The sequence below is a fragment of the Stegostoma tigrinum genome, chromosome 3 (genome assembly GCF_030684315.1).
Source record: "Stegostoma tigrinum isolate sSteTig4 chromosome 3, sSteTig4.hap1, whole genome shotgun sequence".
Lineage (NCBI taxonomy): Eukaryota > Metazoa > Chordata > Chondrichthyes > Orectolobiformes > Stegostomatidae > Stegostoma > Stegostoma tigrinum.
In genome coordinates this window covers 98,152,804-98,174,193 of record NC_081356.1, presented here as the reverse complement: position 1 = coordinate 98,174,193, position 21,390 = coordinate 98,152,804, and the positions used below count along the sequence as shown (strand labels likewise).

The window sequence follows — 21,390 nt, the reverse complement described above, 5'->3', positions numbered from 1 at the left end:
TGGTTAACAGGTGGGTGTTCTACAAATTGGCCACCTGAGTTGCAATACGGAGGAGATACATCATGCAAACAGCCTGGTTTACTAAATTATGAAACGCATGAAAAATTCTCTGCTTCCCCTGGAAGGACTACAAGAGGTGCTGAATATTGAGAAACCAGGAGAAATGCAGCTGTTCCATTTCCTGCAATGGAAAAGCAAGGTGCTATGAGTAGGGAAGGAGGTGTGAGGGATGTTTGAAGAGTCAAGAGGCTGTCGCAGAGTGAACAGTTCCTTTGGAATTCTGCAAGTGGAGCATAAGATGTACTTGGTAGTGGTGGCACACTGAAGATGGCAGAGAAAACAAAGTTATTTGAGCATTTTATTCAATAATTTCAGATGATGCACTCTCATAATCACAAATCAAAACCCACAAATCACACCTGGCATTTTCAACATCCAAATGTCTTTTGAAAAAAAAGGCTTTTATAGCGAAGACCAACTGTTCAACTACTAAGAGCGATGTTTCTAGCAACCTCTGCTGCAATGATCGACTGCTGTTTATGAATAATGCAGAGACTGCTCTCAATATCTATTTTGTTTAACATTATTCCTTTCAGACTCACCTTTTGTTTCTTCTTGTGTGCACGTGTTTTGTGTGAGTTTTTCTTCATGTGTTTCGTGATTATTAAATTCTCTTTTTGTTTATTCAAGAAAGCTTGTTTAAATTGGCTTCTTTTTTAATAAAATTAGTTGATTTGGGCCTAGGAGAAAGGTACCAACAAGGAAAGGGTTAATTCTTAAATTAACTTGTTGCAACCAACCCAAAGGTTTGAGTGAATAAAGAGGGGGCGCCAGTTCACCCCACTTCACCTGCCAGTTTAATCTTCCAGCCATCTGGAACCCAAACAATTTGGAGAACCTTGCTGAGATGTGTATCATCTACAAAGTGCACTGCAATAAAACTCCAAAGCTCCTTCAACAGCAGCTTCCAAATCCATGACATCTCCCACCTAGCAGGACAAAGGCAGTTGATTCATGGGTGCACCACACCTGCAATTTCCTTGGAAGTACATTCCCGTTCCTTCAATATGGCTGTGTCAAAATCCAGAACCTCTTTCTTAACAGCACCGTGGATGTACTCAAACCCCATGCACTGCACTGTTCCAACAAAGCATCTCGCCATTAACTTCTCTAAGGCCATTTGGTATGGGCAAATAATGCTGGCATTACCTACAACACCCAAGTCGCATGAACAATTTAAAAAACTTACATTCTGAACAGCAGGAGCTGCCTTTTCTTTTACTCGTTCGTGGAACGTGGATGTTTATTGCTTATGCTTAATTACCCTTGAAAGCAATGGTACAATAGCTCAGTGGTTAGCACTGCTGCCTCACAGCACCAGGGACCCTGGTTCAATTCTACCTTCGGGCGACTATCTGTAGTTTGCACATTCTCCCTGTGTCTGCATGTGTTTCTTCTGGTTTCCTTCCAGAGTTGTGCAGGTTAGGTGGATTGGCCGTGCTAAATTGTCCACAGTGTCCAGGAAAGTGCAGGCCAGGTGGATTAGCCATCGGAAATTCAGGGCTAAGGGGATGGGTTGGGAGGGAGGTAGGATCCTCTTTGCAGGGTGAGTGTAGGCATAATGGGCTGAATGGACTGCTTACGCATTGTACCAATTCTATGAAATAGGTCACTTCTTAGGTCATTTCGAGGTGGTTAAGAGTCAACCACATTGCTGAAGGTCTGAAGTCAGATGAATTTCAGACCAAGTAAGAATGGCAGATTTCCTTCCCTAAAGGACATTAGTGAATTAGATGGGTTTTTACAGCAATCAACCATGGCTTCGTAGTCACGATTAGGCTAATTTTTAATTCCAGATTTTTATTGAATTCAACAGCCTTGATGGGATTCAAACCAGAATATCACACCGGGCTTTTAATTACTGGGCCAGTAACATTGCCATTACTTCACCAAAATACATGTGATAGTGCTGAGGGATCCCACAACTAGCAATGCAGTTCAAAGCTCTTCCTTCCAAATCCCATTGTAGGTGATATTATTCCATTTGCTTCACTTTGTACTTAGTTTATCTTGAGTTGTTTGAAGTTATTATTAAACTATGTCGCAACAGTAATTTTTTGTTTCGTTTTGAGTAATATTATTTTCCTGGCCCAAAATGTTGATGTGGAAGACTTGCATGAAAATGAACTTTACTTTTGACTTAAGGTATGCTAAAAACAGCTAAGTTTTCTATAAAATAGGACACTACATTTTGTTAAATCCAACACAAAATTGTACATCTCTGAGGTTAGTTCACTTTCAGTGTCTGTTGAAAATTCTTCTGCACTGCTCTCTGATTTACTCCTGCTCAAAAATGAACAACTCTTCACATACAAATCAAATTCAATAACTGTGGCACTTGTCTTGCTGCTGATGAAGAAATATCAGCTAGTTTTCTCAGTGGATGATTCTGAAACTTTTGGTATGACAAGTATTTTGACATAAATTATTTTGTGGTTTTTGTGGCACTTAGTGAGCTTTTTCCCTATTTTGTTAATGTACGGCGTTGCCACACAGCACGGTGCAAGCTTTCAAAATGGATTAAAATATAATGAATGAGTAATCACAAAAACTTAGTGCAGGTTCTGAAAGAAGGTTTAAATTGGAGACCAAGGTAGAATTGCATATTTTGTGACTGGTTTCTTATGTTTTACATCAGCTGTTAATGATTCATCTTATAAGACATCATCAGTTTAAGGGAAGTTTGAATAATGGGAGGCATTTGAAAAAATGCATTATAAATTAAATTTGAGCTCTTTCCGCATGGATAATGTCAAAAACTTTATTCTGGGCCTGGTCCTTACTGTGAATCAGCCTGACAGTATATGTTTTCACTTCAGAACAGGCTTACTTCTCTGTCCACAGATGCTGCCAGACCTGCTGACATTTTCCATCACCTTGTTTTTATTATGGTCTATATGTTTTATCTATTCTTCTAAATTTGAAATTAGTAGCTCAGACCAGCATAAGAATGCACTTATTACAGTTGTCTCCTATTCTGTCTGCCCCAGCGCAAAGCGATCCCATATCCAACACCCTACGTGATGTAGTTGACATAGCACCAAGTCGAAAACGAAGGCATCGACTTCCACAGCAGAAGAATAAAGTGGAAGAAACCTCACAAGATTCTCAAGAAAAGAGGTAAGTGTTTTCTGAAGAGATGAAGTGATTTTTATATGTGAGCTAAATGTTTGAGATGAAGCCAGGAACTTGAAATTCTTTAACACCTTCATTAAAAGAAGTGGACAATGGTGTCGTGCTAGTTCGTTAAACATTTCTACTTTAGCATCTCATGGTATCAATCATGTATAAAATGTTATACAGTTTTTGGTTTGTAAACTAGTTGCTTGGTTGAGTTAGAAGTAAAAGTGAGTTAATTGGTTATGTGGATTAATGTTGCACAGCAGTGACAGTTAACTTATTCAAATTAGTATCGCTTCAATTAATTAGCAGTTTTCTGTAAAGCAGTTATGTTCCTTCAGAATTTCTCCTGTTACCCGCTTGGTTCAAGTTCTGTTTTGAATTGATTTAGAGAGTGGTGTCATTTTCGATAAGGTTGTGACTGACTTCTGTAAGGCCCCTGAAAGCATGCCCTTTGCTTTACGTGAAGATAATTCATGTTCCACTAATTTCAGAATTAAACATAATTCATGCAAATTTTAATCCTGTTGTGGAAGAAGAAAGGCAAAATACATTTAGAATGTCAAAATTGTTGCTTGTGTTTTAGTTGCTCATCTTATTTAGGTTGGTAATCCCTCAAGCGTATAATTAGAATTCATTGTGCAGGTAAACTAAATTTTAAATCCAGATTTTTTTATTAAATTAAAATTTTACCATCTGCTTTTGCGATATTACAGCCTAGTCCTCCAAGGATTAGACTGAGTCTCTTGATCACTACTCAAGTGACCTTACGTTGACACCTCCCCTCTTATCTGCAGCTAAACCTATCGTCTGTTTCAGCAAAGACAGAATGCCTTCAGTTGCATTATTAAAAATTGACAATATTCTAATTTTTAAAAATAAAAGTATTGATGATAAACTGGCCCAATCTAAATTTTTGTACGACTTCAAATACTGACTTCAATAGGACCCTCAACTTGGATAGGGAAAGCGTTACACTGACATTGTGACAGCAAGAGTAAGTGCAAGCAACATCATCATCCAGTTTCAAACAAGTAGATGAACAAGAAATCTCCTGAACTCAAATGACTCCGAGTCGAATTACTTACTCATTTCTTAGGTCAAACTTTACTTCTGGAGGAATTTGCAGTTACAAGGTTTAATTTTGAAAGAATGACCTGTACTTCATTTCTGTGCAAAAACCTACGACCTTTGACAAACTATCAGAATGGCCATCAATGTTTGTTGGGATTGTCCCAAACTTCTGAAATAACTTTCAAGAAAATTAACTGAAATTCAAAAGAAATGACAAACAGCTGAAAATGTTTATCTGTGCAAGAAGTAACTTCTGGGGTTCCTTTCCAGTTGCAATGGCAGAGTGGAGCAAATATAGAGTAGTGTACATATATCTTAGCATTTCTGTCATGAATCTAATTTAGTTTGTTACCACCTGAACAACATTCAGGCTTGGATTGATAAGTGGGTAATTATATTTATGCCACACAGTGCCAAATAATGACCATCTCAATGAGAGAAAATCTAACCGTCACCTTTTCATTATTAATTTCCATTCCGGAATCTCCCACCATCAAAACCAAGTCAATTCGCAGAAACCTACCACTGTTCAGAACAAAGCTGCTTGCTTGACCAGCGCAGTTTACCAGTTAAACATTTATTCCCTCCACTACTGGCACAAAATGGCAGCAGAATATGCCATCAATAAAATGTACACAGCATCTCGGCAAGGCACCTTCCCCATTCTCCACCTTTACTACCTAATGAACAAGGACCACAGACACGTGGAAACATCAGTACCTGTATGATTGCTGCCAAGCCAGTTTCCATTCTTGCTTGAAACTGTATTAACATTCCTTTAATGTTGCTGTATCAAATTAAACAGAAATATCTTCTGTGTAGCATTTACAAAATCTGCAGTGGTTCAAGAAGACAGCTTACCACCACCTTCTCAAGAATAATTACAGAGGGGACTGAACCTGGCCTTACAAGCTCATATCCCATTAACATATGTGAGAAAAAATCAGTAAGAAATAAGGTCTTAATTACACTCCTTGCATAGTTCTTCCCTCCATCTTTTAAAAATTTACCACCACCCATTAACCCTGTCATTATAATGTGCTACTTCCACAATATCAACAAATCACTTTCAAGGGTAGTGGCCTTAACTTCAAATGCCCTCACAACACTTTCAGCAATATATCCCTGTTCTTGAATTTAATAGATTTTTGGCAATCTTCTGTTCACCAGTAGCTTTTCAATTACAATACCTTTAACCTTCAGAATTTTCTCCAAAACATTCATTGCTACTTCACTGCCTGCGTTCATAATCCCACAAAAAGCTTGTCACTTGTTATCCTTTGGTCTTTCTCTTCTTCCTGTGGAGGGGGATCTTTCGGTATTACCACAGGTGCTAAGGCATCTTTGCTGAAAATGGTTGCATTGTACTTAGACTTGCAGATAGCACAATGATCGCCAGACATGTTACCTATGTACAGAGTGTTATGTGAGTACAAGATTTCATTTTTCATGCAACTGTTATAATGATTAGTTTATAGTTCACTCCAACCACATTTTAAGTAATGAATCATTGGGAATCACTTCCAACTATACAGTTGTAATATTTAAACGCAGATGTAAATGACAGTGTAGACTTTTTTGCATGATTTTAATTCATACTCATTAATCATTTCAAGTCAGCAACTTCAAATTAAGAATAGGTTATACAAAACACTTAGCTCCACGTATGAGCTAACAAAATGTGGAGCTGGATGAACACAGCAGGCTGAGCAGCATCTTAGGAGCACAAAAGCTGACGTTTTGGGCCTAGACCCTTCATCAGAAAACCCACGTATGCTTCAGGTAAATTCTAGATAATAGATGGGAAAGTGGTACATTCTGAGAATTGCTGCCTTGCTGAATAAAAACAAAACAGTAACTAAAGTGAAATCTTCACATTAAAGGAATAGGAAATGAAGGTGTAAAAATTACAACAGTGTTTGGCATAAATTGTTTCCCTAGCAGTTTGCACGTTAGCAAAACATGGCAGAATACAAAGCTTTGGTATAAAACATTTTGTTGCAATTTGGACTGTAGATCCACAACTGGTTTGCACACAAATATCTTTATATGAATCAGCAAACGTTTGCAACGTGATTTCATAGAGGGGAACATTTTGTACTGGAGTTAACTTTACTTGGAGCAGATTTTATAGAAATAGTGCCAATGTAAATTACACTTCATTTCAAGTTTGTTCTGCTTTCCTTAATTTTGCTCAACATTTAATTAATTTTGGCATTGCAGACCCTTTCTTAAGTTTTTAAATGAACAGATCTTTGAATCTCTGAGTTTGAATGATAATTATAGCTGTCAGTAAGAATTAATAAGTTACTTTCAAGAACACAGGCTGACTCGCTGCTGCCTTTCCCCTTCTCAACAAGGCCTGCAGTGCAGAGCCAAAATGTGTGCATTATCGGGCCCTACCTCCAAATAAAATGAACTTTCAGTGCAGTTAAATATTGTCACAAATAAATATTGCATGTCTGCCATTCCACACTCAATTGGGTCAAATATGTGTCTCATCCAGGCAACTGAAGTCTTCTCAATACTTTTCTGCTCAGTAATAATGAAGTGCATCAATCACATACGTTTTATTTTAGCAACTCTGAGCAAAATGAGCCAGACCTTGATGAGGCTGGGTATCCTGTGACATACACAATTACTGACATCATCCTGTCTTCTTTAGATTGAAATTGTTTTGCACTGTAATTGGATTTTTAAATTGGTAGTTGGCGTGAGCACCCTCACATCTGATACTTTAGGGAATGGCAGGACCCATGATTCATATATTTAACCAATGATATTTATGTATTGCAAATGGAACATGGAGCAATGGAGAAAGAGGCTGCAAAGGATGATTCTTTGCCTCAAAATCCAATGTTACAACACACAGTGGAGGGAGATCTTTCAGTATTACCACAGGTGCTAAGGCATCTTTGCTGAAAATGGTTACATTGTACTTTGACTTGCAGGTAGCACAATGATCACCAGACATGTTACCTACATTGGGTCTTGCAGCTATTATTTGCAAAACAATTTGAATGACTGACCCAAAAAAATCTGCCATGTTAAACTCTTGCTCTTCAGTATTTCTGTTGGTACATTAACTAAGTGCAAAATCTAAAAAAAAACTTTCTTTAATGAGAGAATAAATAGGACCAATGAATCATGTCTGTGCAGGTGTCAGCTTACTTAGAACTCAGAAGGCAGTTGATTAAAGCCTCAGTCAACTGCTTCGGCATATAGTGTCGCTCTCTCTCAGTACTGCGTGACTGTCAGAGATCCCATCTTTCTGAGGAAATGATCAGCTGAATTCCCATCTGCTTTCACAAGTTAATTGAAAAGATTGCACAGCACAATTTGAAGAAAATCAGAGACATCCTCCAAGTATCCTGACCAATATTTATCCAGAAAAACAGTTTATTTATCTTCCTGATATTTAGAGACAAAGCATAAATTAACTGTGGCATTTCTTCTACTTATGTAAACAAATTACAAAAATAATCAATTAGTTCTGAAGCACTTTAGAATGTCCCGAGATTATAAAGCATGCTAAGTGAACACAAGTTGCTTTCTCTTTGCGCTTTGAGGCTATGCAGGCATGATGCAAAATTACAACAAAGCACTTGAACATGATTTATCCAATTTAAGGGACTCATTGAGACTTTGTTGGCTCCGAAAAGAGCAGTGAACCTCATGTCACATAAAGTCTTGGAAATATTTCAGAATGATGGTGACTCAATCTGGATGCATAAATCACGCATTTGTACACAGGATCAAACGCAGTGCTACAAGCCTCTAATTAGCCTTTGGCTAATATACTGAGTTTCTGCTAAAGGTGCTAACAGTTGAGTGATTAACACCTCAATGTTGTTTTAGGAGAGCATCCTTACATTGGACTACCTATTTTGCCGCTGGATTTGGAGGATCTCATGACTGCAACAGAATTTAGCATTCCATCTGAGAGGAGAAACTTACTTCAGACACAGCTGTGCCAAGCTTAAATAAGGGTGATTACGTGGAAATGAGGGCTCCAGCTGGCAGGAGTAGATAATAGAAAACGGAGTTGATGAACAATAGCAGATGTTTGAAAAACTACTTCATAACTCACAGCGTAGATGTATCCCAGTGAGGAAGAAGGATTCCAGAGAGAGGATAAACCAGCCATTGTTAACTAGGGAAGCTAAACGCAGTATCAAGAAGAATTTTTTTTAAATGTACAATGTAAATCAGAAGGTTAGGTGATTGGACAACAAAAGATGATTTCAAAAAAGGGAGAAAATAAAATGAGGGCAAATTAATATGTAACATAAAAAAAGAAAGTAAGAGCTTCATTAAATATATAATAAGGAAGAGAGATGTAACCATGAACATTAACCACGGAAGTAATAATAGGGAGACAAGAAATGGCAAAGGATTTGAACAAGTACTTTGCATTTATCTTGGTTGTAGAAGATACTCATAGCATGATTAAAAATCATAAATAACAAGGAACTAAAGGAATGAGCAAATAAGCACATCTATTATCAGAGAAAACTACTAGGGAAACTAATTAAGCTAAAGACCAGTGAGTTTCCTGAACCAAATGGATTGCATCCTAGAATTAGGAAATCGTCAATGTAACACTCTTATTCAAAAAGGGAGGGAGAAAAAAATGACAGGAAACTGTAAGCCACTATAAGTTTTACATTTGTTACTGGAAAAATGTTAGAGTCCATTATAAAAGACCTATTAGCATGGCACTTGGAAATGCTTCATATACATCAAGTGCAGTTAGTATAGCTTCACAAAGGGGAAACCAGAACTGACAAATCTATTTCAGATCTTTGAGGAGATAACAAGCTGGGTAGATGAAGGGGAACCAGTAGTTTTCGTAACATACTGCCCATTAAGTGCTTAATAATGTCAGAACCCATGATGTTAGGGGTAGAATATTAGCATGGATAGAGGATTGCTTAACTAACAGAAGACAGAGACTTGGGATAAAGGGGCATTTTAATGATCACAAACTGTAGCAAGTGGATGGGCACAGGGGTCAGTGCAGGGGCCCCAATTATTTACAATATATGTTGTTGACTTGGATGAAGAAAGTGAATGTACTATCACCAAATTTGCAGATGACACAAAAACAATAAAGAAGTAAGAATGACATAAGGAGCCTATAGACTGATCAAGTGAGTGGACCAAAACTTGGCAAATGGAATATAATGTGAGGAAATAAGAGGATATACTTGTTTAACAAAGAGCAGAATATCTGAAATTTTTAATGAGCAAGGACTGCGGAAAGCTGCAGTACAGGGATTTGGGGCTACTAATGCAAGAATCACTACAAGCTGTCATCCAATAACTAAGGAAGTGTCATCGGACCTAAGTGTTACCTCTGACTGTTTTTCTTCATAGATGCTGCCAGACCTGCTGAGCATTTCCAGCAACTTCTGTGTATGTTCCGGATTTATATCATCCGCAATTCTTTCAGTTTTTATTAAGTTAGCATCCAAGTTCAGTAGGTCATAGGGAAAACAAACAGAATGCTGACCTTTATTTTAAAGGGAATGAAATATAAAACTAAACCTATACCAGACATTGGTCATAACACAGCTGGAACACTGTGATAACAAAGTGTGGAGCTGGATGAACACAGCAGGCCAAGCAGCATCTCAGGAGCGCAATAGCTTTTGTGCTCCTAAGATGCTGCTTGGCCTGCTGTGTTCATCGAGCTCCACACTTTGTTATCTTGGATTCTCCAGCATCTGCAGTTCCCATTATCACTGGAACACTGAACAGTTTTGGGTTTCTTATCTAAGGAAAGGTGTATTGGCATTGGAGCCAAGCCGGAAAATGTTCACAGGGTCAGTCTTGAATATGGATGGAGTTTCCTCTGAAGAAAGGTTATGCAGCTTGAGTTAATACTAATTGAAATTTAGGAGAATGAGAGGAGACTTTGTTGAAACGTACAAGGTTGTTTGTTGAATTGACAGGATAGATGAGGAAAGATTGTTTCCCCGTGTGGGAGAGTTGAGAAACAGAGAGTAGAAACTCAAAAAAAGGTGTCACCTCTTTATTACGAGGATGAATTTTTTTTTTCCTTTCTGAAGAGAGCGAATATGTGGAATTCTTTACTGCAGAGGGCCATTGAGCTTGAATCGAAATATATTCAAAGCTGAGATTGATAGATTTCTAAACATTAAGGGAATCAAGAGTTATGAGGATAAGGTAGGAAAGTGGAGTTAAGGATCATCAGATCAGCCATGATCTCATTGAATGACAGAGTCGACTCGCTGGGCTGAACGGCCTTGATCTATTCCTGTATGTCTTAGTCTTGTAATGGTACTCCTCGTGATCATTCTTCAGTGCATTGAGGTGCTTACTGTTGGTCGACCAAGTCACTGAAACATGTATGAACACTGGGAATACTGCCCACCAGTAAACCATGACTTTCTTGGGTTTAAGATCCTGGTCCTCAAATACTGTTCCTTAATCTGTCAAAAGCTGTGCTGGCACATCTGGTGTTTCAGTGAATTTCTTCATCATTGAAAGGAGGCACGCAAAATCAAAATAATTTTCCACAATGATCTTGGTCATTCAGGAGGATGAGGTGTTTTGCTTTGGGAATTAGTTGGAAAAGCTGGACACCACTTATCTGGAGTGGACATATTATTCATATGCCAGGACAGATAGTGAAAACTAACTGCTCCATTTGAAACTTGCCTAGAGCAGGAATCCTGCTGGAAGACAGACAATGGAAATACTTCAGAAATATCCTCCAAGCACCCCAAAGAAGTGAAACTTAACAACCAACTCCTGGGACATTCTAGTTTGTGATTGATCAAAATAGAGAAGACTCGTTTAGGCAGGCACCAAACTCATTGAGAGATTTCACTGGGGCAGTGCAGCGGTATTGTTGGGATGGATGGATGGATTGCAGGGAATGTACCAATCTCCAAACAACTCCTTCTGCCCAACTATTCAAGCACCACCAGGCCCCTATTACATTGCACCTACCAGCCATGTCAGAAACCGTGGATCCAGAGTGGAAACAAATTGTCCTTGATTCCAAGGGACTGCTGAAGAAGCAATTAGTGGCTCAAAAGGCAAGGGAAATTGGAAAGGTTTCTTTGCTCTGTGTTTGTAATACAATGCGGTGCAACTACAGACAAGAAAGTGTGAAGCTGGATGAACACAGCAGGCCAAGCAGCATCTCAGGAGCACAAAAGCTGACGTTTCGGGCCTAGACCCTTCATCAGCGAGGGGGATGGGGAGAGGGTTCTGGAATAAATAGGGAGAAAGGGGGAGGCGGACCGAAGATGGAGAGAAGAAGATAGGTGGAGAGGAGAGCATAGGTGGGGAGGTGGCGAGGGGATATGTCAGTCCAGGGAAGACGGACAGGTCAAGGAGGCGGGATGAGGTTAGTACATAGGAAATGGAGGTGCGGCTTAAGCTGGGAGGAAGGGATGAGTGAAGGGAAGAACAGGCCAGGGAGGCGGAGACAGGCTGGGTTGGTTTTGGGATGCAGTGGGGCAAGGGGAGATTTTGAAGTTTGTGAAATCCACATTGATACCATTGGGCTGCAGGGCTCCCAAGCGGAATATGATTTGCTGTACCTGCAACCTTCGGGTGGCATCATTGTGGCACTGCAGGAGGCCCATGATGGACATGTCGTCTGAGGAATGGGAGGTGGGGTTAAAATGGTTCGCGACTGGGAGGTGCAGTTGTTTATTGCGAACCGAGCAGAGGTGTTCTGCAAAGCGGTCCCCAAGCCTCCACTTGGTTTCCCCAATGTAGAGGAAGCCACACCGGGTACAGTGGATACAATATACCACATTGGCAGACGTGCAAGTGAACATCTGCTTAATATGGAAAGTCATCTTGGGACCTGGGATAGGGGTGAGGGAGGAGGTGTGGGGGCAAGTGTAGCACTTCCTGCGGTTGCAGGGGAAGGTGCCGGGTGTGGTGGGGTTGGAAAGGAGTGTAGAGTGAACAAGGGAGTCACGGAGAGAGTGGTCTCTCCGTAAGGCAGAAAGGGCGGGGATGGAAAAATGTCTTGGGCGTTGGGGTCGGATTGTAGATGGCGGAAGTGTCGGAGGATGATGCGTTATATCCGGAGGTTGGTGGGGTGGTGTGTGAGAACGAGGGCGATCCTCTTGGGGCGGTTGTGGCGGGGGCGGGGTGTGAGGGATGTGTTGCAGGAAATGCGGGAGACGCAGTCAATGGCGTTCTCTACCACTGCAGGGGGAACGTTGTGGTCCTTGAAGAACTTGGACATCTGGGATGTGCGGGAGTGGAATGCCTTACCCTGGGGGCAGATGCAGTGGAGGCAGAGGAATTGGGAATAGGGGATGGAATTTTTGCAGGAGGGTGGGTGGGAGGAGGTGTATTGTAGGTAGCTGTGGGAGCTGGTGGGCTTGAAATGGACATCAGTTTCTAGCTGGTTACCTGAGATGGTGACTGAGAGGTCCAGGAAGGTGAAGGATGTGTTGGAGATGGCCCAGGTGAACTTGAGGTTGGGGTGGAAAGTGTTGAAGTAGATGAACTGTTCGAGCCCCTCTGGGGAGCAAGAGGCGGCGCCGATACTGTCATCAATGTAACGGAGGAAGAGGTGGGGTTTGGGGCTTGTGTAGGTGCGGAAGAGGGACTATTCCACATAACCTACAAAGAGGCAGGCATAGCTTGGGCCCGTGCGGGTACCCATGGCCACCCCTTTTGTCTGTAGGAAGTGGGAGGAATCAAAAGAGATGTTGTTGAGGGTGAGGACGAGTTCGGCTAGGCGGATGAGAGTGTCGGTGGAGGGGGACTGGACGGGCCTGCGGGACAGGAAGAAGTGGAGGGCCTTGAGGCCGTCTGCACGAGGAATACAGGTGTATAGGGACTGGATGTCCATGATGAAAATGAGGTGTTGGGGGCCACAGAATTGGAAGTTCTGGAGGAGGTGGAGGGCGTAGGCAGGGAGTTCCTGGACCAAAGGGGAGAAGATGGAGTCCAGATAGGTGGAGATGAGTTTGGTGGGGCAGGTACAGGCTGAGACAATGGGTCGACCAGGGCAGGCAGGTTTGTGGATTTTGGGAAGGAGATAGAAATGGGCCGTGCGAGGTTGGGGAACAAAAAGGTTAGAGGCTGTAGGTGGGAGGTCCCCTGAGGTGATGAGGTCATGGATGGTATTGGAGATGATGGTTTGGTGCTCAGGGATGGGGTCATGATCGAGGGGGCGGTAGGAGGAGGTGTCGGAGAGTTGGCATTTTGCCTCGGCGATGTAGAGGTCAGTGCGCCAAACTACCACTGCGCCTCCCTTGTCTGCAGTTTGATGGTGAGGCTGGGGTTGGAGCAGAGGGAGTTGTGGGCTGCCCGTTCTGCGGGGGAGAGGTTGGAGTGGGTGAGAGGGGTGGAGAGGTTGAGGCGGTTAATGTCTCGACGGCAGTTGGAGATGAAGAGGTCGAGGGAGGGGAGGAGGCATGGGGGTGGTGTCCAGGAAGAGGACTTGTGTTGAAGGTGGGTGAAGGGGTCAGTGGAGGGAGGGTTAGGCTCCCAGTTAAAGAAGTAAGTGTGGAGGCGAAGGTGGCAGAAAAACTGCTCGTTGTCCAAACGTGACTGGTATTCGTTGATGTGTGGGTGGAGGGGGACAAACGTGAGCCCCTTGCTTAAGACTGACTACAGACACCTTGTCATTTAGCCTCAAAGCATAGGGTCAAGGTCATGCCACTACACCATAAACAGCATCTCCTGTGACTTCTTTTAGGAAGTTTGCTTCAGATGACTTTTCCACATCCAGTTTGAGCAGAAAAGTCAGACACAAGTAGACATTAACGTGACATTAAAGACTTCTATCTTTTCAGCTGAAGGGAAAAGAATCAACCTACCACTTCAGCTACATACAGGTCATTCATTTATAATAAGGCTACTACAAGGAGCTTGCTTTCTTTTTTTGTCACAGGATAAGCTCATTGATTACATCAGCTAGCAACATAACAGAAGTATGTGCCCCAGTTGATACACTGTTGAGATCACTGTCTCAAATGTCATCCAGCAGAAACATAACAGATTATTTGATGATAAAAATGTGTTTGAGGTTTCCTGTGGTTTTACTGAATTGAGCTTCCACACACATTGAAATATTCTTTCTGGGCATGAGGAAATAATGTCTGCTCTCAGTCTCCATCCTAGCAGCATCTACTTAGTCTATTTTATCATTTTTGGGTCAGTTTCAACCAGTATTTGCACAATAGTATGACAGCTCAGCACTTAAAGCATTTAACACAGAACTGCAAGGAAATTAGGCATACCATCCCATGTTCATGGACAGTTATAAATTGAACAATGCTACCAATTAAATGTGAAGAAAACCTGCACAGTTAAAATCAAAAAACAGCTTCCTTTTCATTGATGACACAAGAATGATCATAGGATAGGCCTGAACCAGTATCAATCTCTAATCACACATATAATTGTAGTGTCTCATGCAGTTTAGTTGATCGCACACTCAAAGTCAAAATAAAAGATTCCAAGCCCAAATCTCCCCTTGGGGTTTCAATGATGAGATGAGAGTGTCACTAGTAAATGGCAAGGGCCCTAATCACACGCAGTAAGATCTAAGTAGCAAATCTTGCCATATTTACAGTCAGGTTGTTATTTTTCCAGGTACCAGTGATGGCACCAGTGCCCAGCTTGAAAGTCAGAGCAATTACTTGGAGACTGCAGCCCAATGTTTTCTCCAGGCCTCCACATTGGCTAGCATTCCCTAAACTCTCTCAGAGCATGCTCCATGGGCAGGTTCTGCCTGCACTCTGCATCCACCAAAGTTGATATCAGCAAATCATCAGCCTCGCCATGTCATCATAATACATAATATACTAACTTATGATAGGGTTTAGCACTTCAGTATTCCTCTTTGGAGCTCACTGATACCATACAGTGCAATGCTGCTGCCAGACCAGCTTTCACCCTTTTCATTCCTTAGAACAGGGTCTTGGCACTCTTAGCTTGCTCTTTTACAGCTTATTCACTTTGCACTTACTGGGCCCTTGCGCCATCTCTGCCTTCCCTTGCCTTTTAACATGTTGCCTCTTCATCTGGAATTTACAGGTTCACAGTAGTTCAGTCTTGCCTTGCTCTTTGCTGCAGGCGTGAAGCCAGGCAGTGGTGTTGCTTGCCAACACTGAGCAGCCAAGTGGGCAGATATGTTACTTTAAAGCACTGTGCTGTATCAACATTACACCTTTAGCAAGTGCCAGCAGCTTACTCAACAAACATTCTGCAAATGCCCATGGCATTTGAAAATCAAGGTAGGAGTAGCCTTTTGTCCAGTCAAGGGTGACATCACAGTCAATCAAGGACATTGTATAATCTCAGTAAAGGAGATTGACAGCAGTCACTTGGGCCCTTGTTTGCAATCAGGGTCTGGAAATTGGGTCAGAGTCGGTTCTAAAGCAGCCCAAAAATTCCAGAAATGAGTGGCAAGTCAGTCAGGGAGCTGCATCGAAATACTGATCAGTAGTGAGTCAGACTGTCCTCCCAAATCTGAGAGTGCTGACCACCCACAGCTGGTGGAGGGTTCAGGAAGCAGCTTTGTTGGTATCATCTGAGCCATTTGTGTCTTCATCCTTAGAGATTGATGAGGAGCCGATGACCGTTGGGGTTAGTCTCTTGAGAGAGCAGGCTGTGTCGATGTCATTGTTGCCTGCATAAGGCAAAAGGGGGAATGAGTTGCAGTATAGAGGTGAATGTCTGAGCCTGTTGGTGGCAATGGGTCCATAGCAGAGGGCAATGAATCCTACTTGGTTTCGAGCACATGATGATCTCAGCAGCCCACAGGACCAGTCACCATCCTCTCCCACAAGCATAAGAACTTTTCGCCTTGTTTGAGGTGAGGAGATGAATGTCAGCCACGAAACCACCTGTCATGGTTTTTTTGAGCTCTACACTGGGCCATTTTCTCCTGCAGTAGGACAAAGGGTGTGAGTAAGTGACATGAAAGTGGCAGGCAGAGTTATGAGTGTTAGTGTAGGTGCAGGAAAGTTAGTGCGAAGTCCTGAATGACTGAGTAGGAACGGTTTGTCATTGGGGAATGGCATTGTTGAGAGCCATTTCAAAGAAAATGCTTCATTCAGTGGTGACAGTGGTTGACTGTGAGCCTTGATGGGAGCTGCGTACAAGAGTAGAGTGAGTGTGAGGTAGCAGAGAAGATGGTAGCACTTTCCCTTGCAGAAAATCATTAACCTCCTTGCCGTATTGCACTGAGTTCCTCTAGACCTGGACACTATGTTGATCCAGTTACTATCTTCAGAACAGGCTGGCAGTATCTGGTATATCTCCCACGATAAGACATTCCACTCCCGCACATCCCAGATGTCCAAGTTCTTTAAGGACCGCAACTTCCCCCCCACGGTGATTGAGAACGCCCTTGACCGCGTCTCCCGCATTTCCCGCGACACATCCCTCACACCCCGCCCCCGCCACAACCGCCCCAAGAGGATCCCCCTCGTTCTCACACACCACCCTACCAACCTCCGGATACAACGCATTATCCTCCGACACTTCCGCCATTTACAATCCGACCCCACCACCCAAGACATTTTTCCATCCCCACCCCTGTCTGCTTTCCGGAGAGACCACTCTCTCCGTGACTCCCTTGTTCGTTCCACACTGCCCTCCAACCCCACCACACCCGGCACCTTCCCCTGCAACCGCAGGAAATGCTACACTTGTCCCCACACCTCCTCCCTCACCCCCATCCCAGGCCCCAAGATGACATTCCACATTAAGCAGAGGTTCACCTGCACATCTGCCAATGTGGTATACTGCATCCACTGTACCCGGTGCGGCTTTCTCTACATTGGGGAAACCAAGCGGAGGCTTGGGGACCGCTTTGCAGAACACCTCCGCTCAGTTCGCAACAAACAACTGCACCTCCCAGTCGCAAACCATTTCCACTCCCCCTCCCATTCTCTTGATGACATGTCCATCATGGGCCTCCTGCACTGCCACAATGATGCCACCCGAAGGTTGCAGGAACAGCAACTCATATTCCGCCTGGGAACCCTGCAGCCATATGGTATCAATGTGGACTTCACCAGTTTCAAAATCTCCCCTTCCCCCACTGCATCCCTAAACCAGCCCAGTTCATCCCCTCCCCCCACTGCACCACACAACCAGCCCAGCTCTTCCCCCCCACCCACTGCATCCCAAAACCAGTCCAACCTGTCTCTGCCTCCCTAACCGGTTCTTCCTCTCACCCATCCCTTCCTCCCACCCCAAGCCGCACCCCCAGCTACCTACTAACCTCATCCCACCTCCTTGACCTGTCCGTCTTCCCCGGACTGACCTATCCCCTCCCTACCTCCCCACCTACACCCTCTCCACCTATCTTCTTTACTCTCCATCTTCGGTCCGCCTCCCCCTCTCTCCCTATTTATTCCAGTTCCCTCCCCCCATCCCCCTCTCTGATGAAGGGTCTAGGCCCGAAACGTCAGCTTTTGTGCTCCTGAGATGCTGCTTGGCCTGCTGTGTTCATCCAGCCTCACATTTTATTATCTTGGCAGTATCTGGTGTTGTGTTCTCCTCTCTGGTTCTCCGGTTATCACAACAGCTGCCCTATTTACCACCCTGTCTACCAGTTCCTCCGTATCCCTTTCAGTGAAGCCAGGTGCCAACTTGCCTGTCTGAGCTGTGGAGATTTGATTTGCAACCAACACACTAAGGGCACTTTCTAGCTTGCAACATTTGAAATGGTACACACATGAGGCTTAAATATGAGCACAAAGCATGAACCTCAGAACGTCCCTGCACCAACAACCACTTCTACCTCTGCTAAGTGTAAGATTGCATGAAAGCAGTACTCTGGAAGCAGAATGCATATGTTAGGCAAGCAGAAGTAAATGAAATCAAAAAGTTCACTGGGGCCACAGAAAGAAACCCTCCATGAAACTCCCCAAAATGGACATTTAGCCAAAATATGGGAAAATTCAGACCACAAGCTGCAGAGAAGCTAGTCACCAAGCTGCTTTCCTCAACCTGCTTAGCCTTTGTTTCTACACACTTCAATCCAACTGCTGCTGCTGTTGCTGCTTTTTCTGTCCAAATAGCTGACTCCTTAAGACAGTGCTGCCTATCCTGTCTATCCATGTTCTAACCTTCTGCGCTCCTTCATCTTCTGACAACTGATGTTTAAATCTCTGAATACAGACAATTGTTGCAACTGCCAATTTGCATTTCTAGGATGCTGCTCATCTTGCAAAATGTCTGCCAGCAATTTTACATGGGAACATAAAATGACATAGGGATAACTAAAGTTATTTATAATCCCAGCTAGTGGTAATGATGAACAAGTCAGATTCCAGACTGAAACCGGCTTGATCAGCCATTTATTTTCACAATTTGGTTACTATGGTTCTTTGCTACAACAAATTTACAAGAGGCTGTTGATGTGCTTTTAGCAAAAGAAATCCGTGTCCATGACACACACACACAAACTAAAAGAAAAACTATTTATAAGTTTGGAACAATCTTAGCATAAACATCAAAACAAACATCAGCCCAAATTCCCAGCAGTATCGTTTCTGGACACTCAATCCCAGTGGAGTATCCCTGCTATCTTCACTCTTTTAGTTAGTGAGATTGCAGACACTTCCTTTGCAGGCAGTCTACCCATTGACCAAATATGGTTCTTTCCACTACCATCTCTCCTTCAGAGGCACAAATATCAGCTGACTCAGTAATATTACTTACTGAACTCGGGGACAAAAAAAATCTAAAGATTGCTGAAACTTTAAGATTTTTTTCCCAACTCTACTGGCCTGAAGCTTGATGGAACTATTCTGTTGTTCGTTTGTATACGTTTTTTCTGAACTGCAAACATTTTCTGACCAACTGCCTTTCCTTCTGCAGTCGTATAAGTCAACAATAAACCACCACTATCTATCTGATCAAGTAGCTTATTGAGTCATTTAGCTGAAGTTACATTATTTCTTGGAGAGGCTGTCGTTAACTCAAGCTGTTGAAAATTAATTTCCAACCTTCACAGAATGAAAATTTAAAGACTATTTGCTTCTACTGTAGAATCCGAGTTCCCGAATAGCTTATTCTAAACCTTCATCACACATCCAAAAGGCTAACTTTGAAAGAAATTTACAGAAACGGAAGCAGTTGTTTGGGAAGAGAACTGTCAATAACATCCTGAATGTAATAGAGCAAGCAAAGCAGGGAACGAGTAGAAATCTGGAATCAGATGACCTGCTGGCCTGGCCAGTGACATGTCTGGAGATGATTGCTCAGACACAATGATGCAAGGCCATGAAAGAATTTGACAACCAGGACCTGAAAATCAGATAAGTTAACAGTATCCCATAATCTTATGGATGGAAAGTGAGTGCATTCCGCCACAGTAGAGTGGGTCTGTGATCCTTATAATAGATGCTCAGGACTTTGTTTCAGAGGGAGCTAAGCTTATTAAAAATTGAGTTCATTAAAAATTGAAAGATGAGAGAGCCAGAGCAGCATATTAAAAACAACTTCTAAGAATCTGAAGGCTTAGCTTAAGAATTTGGCGATGATAGAAGAGAGCTAAGGGTACAGTGTGAAGGTGAAAACTGTCTTCTTGATGAGACAACAAGGTGTAGAGCTGGATGAACACAGCAGGCCAAGCAGCATCAGAGGAGCAGGAAAGCTGACGTTTCAGGTCTAGACCCTTCTTCAGAAATGGCCTACACTGTACACTTTGTAGTTTTATAAATCCCATTTTAAGATTGGCTATGAAAAAAATTGGCAAAGCTGAACACTGATCGCCTAAAGCAACGTAAAGATGACTTGGTGAAGCATGATGGCAGCTGTGAAGTTTGCTTACAGAAGGTATTAAAATGAGCTTGGCCAACATGGAAGTTTGCTGCTGAGACAGTGCACCGGACTGGATCAGGTACAGGAGCGCATTCAGTTTTGTTTGGAGATTGCAAATTGGTGACAATAAAAATGTGAGCACTCATGAAATGAGAAGACAGCTGAGCAAGGACATTGATACTGACTTCAACAGCTTTCTGTTTTTTGAATTAAGATCATTTCAGTTCATTATTGCAGCAGAAGAGTAGAAACCTGTGACTTGTGGTCTTAAATAATGTGCGAATTTCAAGAAGCTGAACAGCCAGGGTCACTCCAGCCTAAGAATACTCAATGTGTGAAGCAGTTGGAGACACTCCACACTACATAAACAAGGAAGGTTCCTGGAGAGGTTCCCAGAGACCACATTGGAGGAACTGATGACCCTGCAGCCACTCTGGAATAATGGGAACAAGAATGAAACTTAACACCAAATAGAAAAGGAGGGAAAAGTTCAGTGAAAATGTGAAAAGTTGAAAGAGGGCATAAATATCCAGCAAAAACGTAGACAGATGTAGAAAAATGTGAAGTAGCACATTTCAGAAGATGGTCAAAAGGAAGTACTGTTGAAACTGTTAGGTTTTAACGAATTAGAGGAAGACAGAGTCCTTCATGTGACCTACACACTTAAGCTACCATCAACAATGGTTAAGATTAAAACCAAACACAGCTTGGTATTCTGAGTGATAATGGGAACTGCAGATGCTGGAGAATCCAAGATAATAAAATGTGAAGCTGGATGAACACAGCAGGCCCGAAACGTCAGCTTTTGTGCTCCTGAGATGCTGCTGGGCCTGCTGTGTTCATCCAGCCTCACATTTTATTATCACAGCTTGGTATTCTGTCTATAGCCAAAGGTACATAACTAAAGAAGTAATAATGTTGAAATAGTAAACTACAGCAAGATTATTGTGCTCGGTTTTGGACATAGCATTTAGAGGGAAAACATGTTTAAAACTCTGCAAACAAGGAAGCTATTCAAGATTTAGTTTGACTGACATGTCATCTTAAATCAAAACATTGAAAGAAATGTGAAATAATAGTGCAAGCCTCAGTGAGGATAAATTTAAAATGTACATTTTTCGTGTTTTCCATGGTCACCATCGGTCTCAAAGCTTTCTCTGATCATAGAAAAATTACACCACAGAGACCAAGCACACCGTCAGCTGAAGAAACTAACTGCCCATTTTAGTCCTACTCAGCAGCTCCTTGTCCATGGCCTTGAACTACTTTTGAAATGCAGTCACTATTGTAATACATGAAACACTGCAGCCAATTTGCATATTGCCAGCTTACACACAA

General features: G+C 42.4%; 1 protein-coding gene across 2 annotated transcripts in view; it reads left to right on the top strand.

The window, feature by feature from the left end:
* xrcc4 (X-ray repair complementing defective repair in Chinese hamster cells 4) overlaps positions 1-21,390 on the top strand; it is a 340,565-nt gene that overhangs the window by 221,211 nt on the left and 97,964 nt on the right. For both annotated transcript variants that reach the window (XM_048528164.2, XM_048528163.2), the window contains one exon: positions 3,051-3,180. In XM_048528164.2, coding sequence (XP_048384121.2) covers positions 3,051-3,180 — 130 coding nt within the window. The remainder of the gene's footprint in view (positions 1-3,050; positions 3,181-21,390) is intronic.